Genomic DNA, 11,795 nt, shown 5'->3' on the forward strand with positions numbered 1-11,795 from the left:
AGGTGTGATCCGACGTTGTTGCCAGATGGCATATGGCGCTCGACTCAAAATGCTGTAAATTTTCATGTTCCCAATTCGAGCTAAATTAATGTTTAATAAGAACTTCCACCGTTCCACATCTGTACAAACTGGTTACAGTCACAAATTCCCCCATAAAATATGCACACCCGGGCACACATCGATTCTGAATGGTTACCTTCCCATTCCCAAATCCCAACTAGCTAGTAGCTACTCACGCCTAAATCACAATGAGACCTAACTAGAAGCCTAAAAACCCAAGAGAAAGGTAATCGAGAAGTTAGCCAATAAGCTCATGCAGTGGCTACTATCCCTGAACACACTTTTCTCCTGGCTTTTGTCGAGAGTGCGCCCGCCACTAACTAGGCCAGGAGCGACGCCAGGGCCCCGCCGCTGCAGGGCCCCTTGAGGAGCGCGCCAATGGCGCCAGGGCGCGCGCCGCAGCGGCCGCACGGCTGGGCGCGCGGCAGCTCGGCGGCGACGAGCACGCGGCGGCACGAGGGGCAGGAGGAGTGGGAGCGCAGCCAGGCGTCGACGCAGGGCGCGTGGAAGCCGTGGCCGCACTGCGGCAGCACGCGCATCAGCTGCCCGTCCTCGAACTCGGCGAGGCAGATGGCGCACTCGTCCGCCTCGGCCCCGGCGCCGCCTTCGGGGACGGCGTAGGCGACGGTTGGGAGGGCGCGCAGCACCTCTTTCTTGACGCCCCTGTTGGCGCCGGGAGGGGAGGACGGCGCGGCCGCGCGCGCCCAGCGGCGAGAGCACGCGCACCGCGCCACGAGGGCGAGGCCGAGGACGCAGACCAGCGCGCAGAGCAGGCCGGCGAGGATGAGGACCAGGTCCGAGCTGAGCGAGTCCGGTTGCTGCGTGCCGGCGGCCGCCGCCGCCTCAAGGAGGAGCCTTCTTGCCGCCATGGCTGGAACTGGAACGAAGGAGATCGCGAGCAGCGTGCTGCTGAGATGCGCAGAGAAGAAGCTAGCTGCTGCCGGGTCGTCGAGCTTGGGAGAGGTGTGGAAGTGTGTGAGCTAGGAGGGGTGGTTCACCTGCTTATATAGAGCTCCCGCGTGGGGGACGGGGACATACTCTCGGCCGAGAATGTGTCTCACGCGACGCTTTGGCGACTCGGGAGGCGACTGGGAGCTCGCCCTCCCGGGGCGCCGCCGCCGCGGTTCTGTGCGCACCCAGGGGGGTCGCCGGACGCCGGCGAGGAAGGGGAACAGGTTTGCCCCTCTCGCTCCCGTCTGCTCCGACACCGAGGACTCGTTTTCTGACACCTGCGCTTCGGACGCCGACGGCGCCTCGCCATCTTCCTCGGCGCTGAACCTAGGGAGGTTCTGGCCAGATCTGGCGGGGGAGACGCCGTCGCCGCTGCCGTCGGCCTCCTCACCAAGGTTGGGGCACCACGCATCAGACGCGCCGCCGCCGCCGTTGGACTCCACACACTTCCCGCCGCTCCCTTTAGCTTCTGGCCGGGGCCGGAGCTCGATGCCTGCAGCGGGACCTGGTAGATCCGCACCAGAAGCTCCGTCGTTCCGCGTGGGCGAGCTTGTGGTGGCGCTCCCTTCGTGCCTTGGGCGGCCGGAGTCGAGGGAGCCGCCGCCGCCGCCGCTCCACCTAGGGTTTCCCTGCAACACGGGGAGTGCTGCACGGCGCTGTGTGGGGCCGCGTGGGCCGGCCCAGGGATTGGGCCCTGCGTTCGTGGCCCAAGAGTGCTGCGTTGGGTCGCTGGGTGTGTTTGGGCCAGCCCAACTTCCTGCGGGCCTGAGGGACCAGAGTACCCCTTCGCCCGAACCGTCGGATTGCCTCCACGTCACTACATCTGTGATCGGGCGGTCCAGCGTTGCTAGGGTTTGCACTGCGGACGATCTTACCCCTCCGCCGCCTGGTCTTAAGTGGTTCTGGCTCCCACCAGAAACCCTAGATCTCACTCTCGCCTTCCCCGCCACCTCTCAAGACGTCAACCGCAACCGCTCCGCCGCCAAGCGCCTCGCCACCCACCGTGACCCTCGGCTCAGGCGAGCTCGTCCCCCACCTCGAACCCATGGACCGTGACCGCTCTTTCGGCAAGCGCTCGTATGATGACTACCACGGGGGCTACTCCCGCAACCGCGAGCAAGATCTACGGCAGAAGCTGGATCGTGAGCAAGAGGAACAACGTCGACAACAGCGCCACCGTGACCGCGACCTCGACCGGGCGGGCTCCTCGTCGTGGCGTCCCGAGGGGGAAGGCCCACGGCAGGACACCCGGCTCCCTCCTCCCCCTCCTCGGGGCCGTGATTCAGGGAAGAACGCGGCCCGGAGGAATCTTCGCCAGCAACGCACACACCAAGGTCCTTCATCCGCTCAATCCCTGGGGGATGGCACCGGCCCAGGGGAAGCCGCTGTCACAAACCCCGATGTGGCGCACATCACTTGCTATAACTGTGGGAAGCAGGGGCATATCCAGGCCGATTGCACCGACGACCCCTCTGCGTCAACTGCAAGAAAGTTGGCCACCTTTCCGCCATGTGTGCCGCCTTCGCCAAGGTTCTGCTCCCTATTGGGCGGGTTTCTGCGGAGGGCGCCAGGGCTTCCTCTCGCATTGAAGTCCCGTAAGAAGAGCTGCAGCCGCCCTGCCTCCAACTCGCTACGGTCATCCCGAGTGGAGGGCGACTTTCGAAGAAGAAGTGGAAGAAGAATTCAAGGACCTCGTGGACGAAAACTCGGAATTGGCGAGTGCGGCAGATCTCGGCCTCGGACTTTGCCGTCGTTTTCCCTTCCAAGGAAAGCCTCCGCATTGCGATCCGTGGTGGCGGGCTAACCCTGCCGTCAAGCAAGATCAAAGCGCTGGTTACTCGTCCCGTCGGGGACCCGCTTGCCTCCGAGACACTTGAAGAGATTTGGGTCAAGCTAGTGGGGGTGCCGCCTCCGCCGCGTCTTGCCGAACGCCCGCCGTTGTCTACGCGGGAGGTGGGCCGCCCAATGTCTCGTGGATGAGGACTCCCTCTCCCCTGTTGAGACGCCGGTCAGGATGTCATTTGGATGTCGCAAGGGAGAGGTGCTCCCAGATTTCATCACGCTCTTCGTCAACCTCCAAGGGTACCGTATCAAGATCATCCGAGAGACCGCTGCCGCTGAAGACTCCCCTCCAAGGGCTCCCCCTAGCTTCCTCCCCGGCGATGACAACGAGGAACGTGAAGACGACCGCGAAGAAACCGACGATGACCGTTGGGACGGGCGACGGGGCAAACACCGAAAGAGAAACGCGCCACCGCCTCGCGCCGCGACAAGGGAGGTCGTGGCCCGCGGAAATCGGTGCCGCTCAACGCTGCGCCTTTTTCTCCTCCTATGGACGACGCGGCGCTCCTCACCATCCCGGCCTCTCGCTCGCAGCCCGCATGGCTCTAACCTCACCCCCACAGGCAACATCTTTCCGCTCGTGGCGCAAATCATCAAGGCCTCGGTTCACACGACCTCCACGCACCAGCCCTCCGGAAGCCTCGCGACGCTGATCTCGCCCTCCAACCGGACCTACCCGAGGATCCGTCGTCGGGAGAGAGGATCTCGCCGACCCCCGGAAAAGCCCCCGAGGTTGTCCGAGGAGGAAAGAGCGGAGGTGGGTTGGGTCACCCCTCCCTCTGCCTCGTCAGATCAGGAATTTAGGAGGAACAATGAGCGCAGGAGCAAGAGCAACCATGATCGCCCATCTAGAAGACTGATGCTGGAAGCGGCGGAAGATGAAGCCAAGGCGGTGTCACCTGCACCTCCGCCTGCGCTGGAACTGCACCAGGCTCCCGCCATCTCTAAGGGCGCCCCCTCGGCCGCTTGTTGCTGATGGATGCCCCAATCCCAGCCCTGGGGGCTGCCGTTGCTCGCGCGCCACGCTCCAAGGCCCCGCCAGTGGAAGCACAACGCAAGAGCATGCGAGCTAAAGGGACCTCTGATGGCCCGGTCCTGGAGCGTGCCATCCGCGCCACTGCTGAGAAGAACTCCATGTCCACGAGCTCCATCGACGACTCCGCTGCACCGTCCTCCGCCACGCCTCGCCCTGTGTAATTCCAACCCTCCCTCTTCCTTTGTCGCTTTCCAAGATGTGTCGGTCCAACACCCGGTTAAGGTGGCTAGAGATAGCCGCATCCCGTTTAAATCCTCGGAGGGTTCACCTGCCCAAGCGGTGACTCTTCTCCAAGCTCGCGAGCGCGCTCGAGCCGAACTCGCTCTCAGCCTAGGCGAAAGATTGAAGAGGAAAAGGCTAAAGACAAGGAAGAAGCCGTGCGGACAAGTACTCGACCAAAGGGAGGAAAGTACTTGTCCGTAAGCTGGTTCCGAGGGGGAACCAGTGCTCGGGCCTTGGCAAAACAAAGAAGACTGCAGCCAAGAAGCGAAAGATCGCGCGTAGACCGACCCCGGTTGGGCACCGGCCGTTAACCCGCCGAGCACGGGCGCTTAGCATGGTTTCCCAATGAGGGCCCTCTTCTGGAATATCAGGGGGTTCGGCCGCAGAGGGAGGCGAACCCTGCTCAAAGATTACCTCGTACTCCACCGTATTGATCCGGTCCTTCTTCGAGAAACTATTAAACAAGACTTCACTGGACGCCGAACTCGCCAGCCTTGAGGTGGGAGAGAAATTTTTCTGGTCTTGGCTCCCGCCGAATGGCCACTCGGGAGGCATGCTGTTGGGAGTCAGGGATAGTATGTTTGAAGTGGGGAGAATGGACAAGGGCCAATTCTTCCTTAGCCTATCTATTCTGCATCGAGCCACCAAGAAAAAGCTGGAAGTTATTGGTATCTACGGCCCTGCGGACCATGCTCTTTCCAGAGGGTTCCTGGCCGAGATTACGGCCAAGATTGCCAACTGCGATCTGCCGATCCTCATGGGTGGGGACTTCAACCTTATCAGAGCGGCGGAAGATAAGAATAACGACAATATCAACTCGGACCCTTACCGATCTTTTCAACGATAGCATTGCTTCTTGGGCCTTAAGAGAAATTCCGCGCACGGGGCGCGCTTCACCTGGTCGAACCGTCGTATTAACCCTCGTCCGCTCTGCTCTGGACCGGGTCTTTGTCTCTGCATCCTTTGAAGCTATTTTTCCCCTTTGCTCTCTTGCGGCTGAGACTTGCCTGGGCTCCGATCACACGCCTCTTGTGTTTGACACTGGGGAGGGCTTCCCTGCTCGTTCTAATAGATTCTTCTTCGAGACCAGCTGGCTTGAGCGTCCCGATTTTGTCCCACTTGTCCAGCTTACTTGGTCCAGGCTGCTGTCCAAGGTAGGCGGCCGAGACATCATCGACTGGTGGTCGTTCATGTCGGCGGGCCTCCGTCAATATTTGCGGGGATGGAATCAGAACCTTGGTCGGGACACCAAGGCTACAAAGATGGCGCTCCTCACTCAGATTGCGCAGCTGGATGTGGCCGGCGGACTCCTCTGGTTTGGACGAAGACGCCCGGGCATCTAGATACCATCTCGAGGAGCAACTCGCTGCATATTTATAAGATGGAAGAGGAACATTGGAGGCAGCGCGCAGAGTCAGTGGGCTCTGCAAGGAGATGCAAACACATGCCTATTTCCACGCTCGTTGCCAATGGCGTAAGAAGAAAATGCAATATCTCTTTGTTAGTCACTGACAGCGGGACGATCACGGACCCGAAGCTCATACAACAACATGTTTACGATTTCTACCGAAACCCGCTTGGCGCGTCTCGCTGAAAGGATGTGCGGGTTGGCACCTCATACCCGGGATAGGTATAGTCGGGTCTCGCGAGGAGGAGAATATAAACCGCGATCACATTCTCTCGAAACCGAGCTCGAAGCCATTTTTAAGGACATGAAGATCGATACCGCCCGGGCCCGGACGGTTTCCCGGTTGTCTTCTTCAAGAGGTTCCGCCGCAGGTCAAGCCGGGTATTCTCGCACATTCTCAATGACTTTGTGCTCGGGCGCATTGACATCTCTAGACTAAACTTTGGTATTCTCTCGCTGATTCCGAAAGTGCCCGTGCGAGATCAAATCACTCAAGACGGACCTATTGCTTTGATCAATGTGATCTTTAAGATCGTTTCCAAGGCTTTCGCTTCTAGGTTGGATCCGATTGCGCATAGGATCCTTTCTCCCAACCAAACCGCCTTTGTCAAGGGAAGAAATATCCTTGACGGTCCGTTAACGCTGCTAGAAATCATTCATGATCTCGAAACAGAGAAAACATAATGGGGTACTCCTCAAGTTGGACTTTGAAAAAGCATACGACAGGGTGAACTGGGACTTCTTGGGGAAGTTCTTCGATGCAAGGGTTTTGACGAAGGATACATCCATAGGATCTTGCAACTTGTCTCCGGGGACAAACGGCTATTTCTATTAACGGTGTAGTGGGGCCGTTTTCGTAAATAAGAGAGGGGTTCGCCAGGGAGACCCCTTTCACCGCTGCTCTTCAACTTCATTGGTGAGGCCCCGTCCGGTATTCTTTCGGCGGCTTCCAAAGCTGGACACATTCACGGGTTGGTTCCGCACTCGTTGCCCGGGGAGTCTCCCACCTTCAAGACGCGAGACGACACGCTTATCCTCATTCAAGGGTCGGATGAGGATATTGCGAACCTTAAGTTTCTGCTGATGTGCTTTGAGGATATGTCGGGGCTCAAGATCAACTATCACAAAAGCGAGGTGTTTGTGCCGCCGCCGGTTTGAAGAGAGGACTGCAATTGCGAACAAACTGAACCGCAAGCTGGGCTCCTTCCCTTCATTTATCTCGGGCCTTCCTATCTCTCGACGTAAAATTAACCCTTGAGCAATGGCTCTTTCTCGGTGCGGAAGCTCGCCTCAAAAATCGAACCTTGGGTAGGAAGGCTGATGTCGTCAGGGGGACGACTTATCCTTTCTAATGCGTGTCTTGACAATCTCCCGATGTTTGCAATGGGCCTGTTCCTCCTTCATGATGGGATTCATGCGAGGTTTGATTCTCATCGCTCTAAGTTCTTTTGGGAAGGAGCGGGACCGAAAAGGAAATATCACCTCGGTAAACCGGCTAACTCGTCCGTAGACCCAAGGAGTATGGAGGACTAGGTTTACTCAACACTAAAAAGATGAATGTGGCAATCGATGTTGAAGTGGATTTGGAGATCTGTACCAGGAAGAGGACACGATCCGGGCGCGCATCATCCGTGCTAAGTATGTGGACGCTCCGACTTGTTTGCGGGATCGGGTCGTGAGGCTCCCCTTCCGGAAAAGCCTCGCACAGAATCAAGAACCTCTTTAAGGTTGGAGCCAAGCACAAGGTGCAGAACGGCAATAGAACTAACTTCCGGAAGGACCGGTGGTGGGGAAGGGGCCCTCACTGGAGTCCTTCCCGTTATTATTTGCCATCCGTGACAATCAAGATATCTCGGTTGCTGATGCGCTATTTCAAGACGTCCTGCAAGTCCGTTTTCGCCGGTCTCTTGATCCGGAGGGTGTGCGGCAGTGGGAAGAACTCCAAAGAAGTTTGGCTGCGGTGAATCTCACCACGGGGCAAGACAAGATCTCTTGGCACCTGGAACAAAACGGAGCTTTCTCAGTAAGATCCATGTATGCCATGCTGTCGACGGGTACGACGGTGGCTCATTTCAAAGACCCGTGGGAAGCCTCGGCTCCGTTAAAAATCAAGATTTTCTCATGGCGCTTAGCCCTAGATAAGCTGCCCTCGGCGCCGCAGATCCTTACTCGCCTTGGTCCGTCAAACGGTCGGTGTGCCCTGTGTGGTGCGCCGGAGGACGTTAGCCATATTTTCTTCTCTTGCTCGTTGGCGATCTTTGCGTGGTCAGCCACGCGCCAGCCGCTTGGGTGCAATTGGCGCCCCACTAACTTTGCTCGGTTCCATGATATCTTGTCTAGCTTCTCGGGCTACCCCGAAAGCTGTTGTGGTTCCTTTTCCTTGCCCGGCCTTGGGCGTTGTGGAATGTGCGAAATAAACTTGCTATTGAGAAGAAAACTATTGCTAACCCAGCTGACATCGTTTACAAAATCATCATTTTTTTGCAGCTGTGGAGCCTAAAATGCAAGTCAAGAGAAAAGGAGGGCCTAAACTGGATGGTGTGCGAGCTAAGGGGGCTGTACGCGTCTCTCAGTGCCAGCGACGTCTTGAAGGAGTAGCCCGTGCCATGGTGGGGTGCCTGGGACGGTCTGGCATGCATGAAGTCCTTCTCCTGGTTGTGTTTTACCCGTGTCCGTCTCCTTGTCTTGGTCACAAACTCTTTGTTATTCATGTGTGCGTTGGCGAAGCTGTGATGCCCAGCAGTATGTACCTAAACCTTGCTACCTTGTTGGCTTTATTAATTTAAAGTCGGGCAAATCCTTGCCTATTATCTAAAAAAAAAAGAGCTCCCGCGTGGTGCTGAACTGCTGATACGCGCGCGACTTTTGGTTGGTCTTTGGAAACTCTGAAGAATAGGCACGGGGTCACGGTAGGTCGTCAGTGGAGTGGCTGTTTGGGAAGTTGGAGCTTGAAAGTGGGTCCTCCATTGGGCTCGAAATTACGAGCAGTTCTTCACCGTTGCATCACGCGCACACGCCTTAGAAATTAGAATAGGTAGCCGCAGTGCTCTCTTTCAGCACATGTCTTAACCAAAAGTATCTACGTGTGACTTTTATTTAACGGTGTAACTGATTCTGAATTTAGTAACCCTTCGGAGCATTTTTCTTATTTGTATCTCCACTTGCAACTGAAAAAAAATCACAGTTGCAACCCTATTTGTGACCGAAAAAATCAGTTGTAACGTACCCAACTTGTAACTCATATGCACGAATCACGATGTAGGACTTGACTCAGCATGATACAAAACCGAAGTCAACAGGGTCAGGGCATCTAGGAATTTAGGAGAACAAAGCTCGTGGTCCAGTAAACTACTCCAATGTTGGGTTGTATTCTTTTAGTTGTAAGTGGGGTTGCAACCTAATTTTTTTAGTTGCAAGTGAGGTTGCGACTACGAAAAATATCTCTGAACAACTAAATTCGCTTCGTGATCCATGCTAATGGTGAGTTGCAACATGAGTTGTAATTGAGATTTGACGACATCATTCTACTGAGAACGAAGTTAGTTCTCAATGGACTGAGAACTAGTCGCATCCAATAATATAAGGTGTACATCAGTACATGTATGTAAAACAGGTACATCAATACATGTACGTATGTCTTAGTTCCACGGTGAAATCAAACGCGGAAAATGGTATGGAAGCCGAAAACCGAGGACTAGCAATGGAGGTTTGAGTCCTGGGGGTGACGAGATTCTGGCTTGGTGATTTGTGACTTGGAGCAGTGGCATTGGAAAGTGGGGATGATAGCATGGAAGAAATTCAGTGTCTAAATTTGCATGATGAAAACCCAAGGTCTTCAATTGGTTGTGCGTGACAATGGACTTGATAAAAGTATTGTTTTGTGAGTGCGAATTTCCCCCGGGGTGAAACATATTGTCATTGATCGGGGCGATGATGACGCTCGTGCAATATTCTCTTCTTGAAGTCATCGCTTTGGAGATAATGAATTGATGGTGCTATCTTGATGGTGTTTGGTCCGTTGTTACAAGGAATATGTCACTCTAGCAGGAGTTTTCTTTTTTTTCTTGAATTCTTCTTTTTTTTTGGTTATGTGCATCTAGGGTTACAGATGCTGAGTGTAATTGGTAAATTCCCGATATTAATATAATTCCTTTATCGAAGAAAGTTTACTCACTAAATTCTGTTATCATATAGTATGAAGTGGGAATGAACTGCAAAGCTAAAATTACAGAACTCCAGTACGTATGTGTATCAAAGTCGTACCACCTTGCAGAAAACAAGATCAAAACCTTGATTGACTTGACTTATCCTAGCAGGATACATCAGCTCCCAACTAACTAATCCTCAGACCGGAGCCGGCGAAAACACACCTTGTTGATCGATCAACGCGGTAGAGGAGGGACAGGTGGCCTGGTTTGAAGCCGCACGAACAGCACTTTGGGAACGGTACAGCGACTTTCGGTTGGTGTCTGCTACCTGTCACTCAGCTACACGGCCTCCATGTTCCGTCGCGTACGATTGACCTTTTGCGTTAGGGCACTCAGTGGTCGCGTTCCTGGCACACCCCTTCGCCTCCGTTCTTTTCAGGCTCGTATCTATGTGCGCACGGTGGCCGCTGGTCCAAGCTCCGAGATCCCATCTGGCATGAAGCCATTGTTGCTCCCAGCCTCCCACCTGCTTCAGCCGCAGAAACTCCATCAAGATTTCTTGATTTTCTAGTTCAGCAGAGAAACATCGTAGTTCATGTCAAAGCTCTCAGAATCCGGCGAGCAAAACCACACGAACGTCGACGTGTGTCAGCTCGCCGTAGGACGACAGGAAACCGCGCGCGCGGAGACGATCGACACGGCGATTCTGCAGGTTGCCGCTGCGGGGGAGAAGGAGTTTGCCTGAAACTGCCGGAGACGCCGCGGAATCGTCGTTGCGGGAGGCGCTCGCGGACCTGCCTCTTTTAGCCGGCGGTAGTGGCGAACCGACGCACCCACCGGCGTCGCACATGGCTGCCGCCCGCTTTCCGCAGCACTTATCACATGGTCGAGTCGAGCAGGTAACCAACGGATCGCAGACATGCACTACTCGCCGCGACGTGTAGAGTACACGGGCTAGACACGACGAAAGGTGGTACTGTTGTGGAGGGTATGGTGACTCGAACGATATGATGTGAGGAGGAACGGATGCTGCATTTCGAGACTGATGAAGACATGTTCTGTAGCCTGTAGACCTCGGTGGTGCGGTTTGCGGTTGGTTTCGTTCTGAAGTGAGAGCAAAAGCGTTTGCCGCTTTGCCTTTGCTGCAGCACCAAAATATCCTGTGCACATGGAACGGAGGTATTGAACTGTTTGTATATACCCCTCCAAAACTGTTTGTATATACCCCTCCGCTGTCAAAAAGATATGACAAGAAGAAAGGGGGAGTGGTGTTTTGGAACATGGGAGCATATGCTCCCTCTATTTTGAGTTTCATCTTACACATATTTTGAATTTCAAAAAAATTGAAAAGAAAAATTCGCACGTACATCTTCACATGCTACGCGCTCACAAAGTTGTTTCATAAAAAATGGACTTTCCATATGACGTGTGTAAAAAAGAGAAAATCCAGTCCTAAAAATAATGCTTTTTACACCATAAATTTTCTCTTTTTTACATAGACCACAAAAAATATTGATTTTTCGTGAAACTTGACGAATGCCCATATATTATGGAGATGTACATGTAGAATTTTTTGTCAAAATTTTCGACAACTCAAAATATTTTTTTTTCGTATAGGGAGCATACGCACCCGGGAGCCGAATTGAATTTCCATACACTGGTTACGAGTGTCCTTTACATCAGTTCGAACCTGCAACTTCACCTCTTCAACGCATGGAGAATGACGACTTCTTTACGGAGGTATCTACATAGTTGGAGGACACACCAAGTGATTTTATTATCCAACATGGGTGGCAGCATAATCTCCACCACCATATGAGTCGATACAATATCATGTTGATTTTGTGTATCAAGTCTTTTGTTTTTTCATATTCGTACTTCGGATGTTGAGCGGCTATGTGCATGTTAGTTATGTAGAGGCTGGGTGTAACGTTTAAAACATTTTAAGTAATAAAGCACCATTTATTAAAAAACAAGTCCAATGTACGTCGTGAGGTGCAAAAGGACAAAATGAACTGCCTTTTTTGCCACCAGCGCAAAAACAAAACTAGACGTATCATTTTTTAACTATGTATGTAGTATTTCCACATTTTCACAAATATGACGTTGTTTTACAAAATTTGTGACA

The 11,795-nt window shown here is 54.0% G+C and overlaps 1 protein-coding gene across 1 annotated transcript; it reads right to left on the reverse strand.

The window, feature by feature from the left end:
- Positions 1-380: 380 nt before the first annotated feature.
- On the reverse strand, positions 381-929 carry LOC124690534 (RING-H2 finger protein ATL8-like). The gene has a single exon (XM_047223907.1). It carries the CDS (start codon positions 927-929, stop codon positions 381-383), a length of 549 nt encoding a protein of 182 aa, XP_047079863.1.
- Positions 930-11,795: the final 10,866 nt, after the last annotated feature.

This window comes from Lolium rigidum, chromosome 2 (assembly GCF_022539505.1).
Source record: "Lolium rigidum isolate FL_2022 chromosome 2, APGP_CSIRO_Lrig_0.1, whole genome shotgun sequence".
Taxonomy (NCBI): domain Eukaryota; kingdom Viridiplantae; phylum Streptophyta; class Magnoliopsida; order Poales; family Poaceae; genus Lolium; species Lolium rigidum.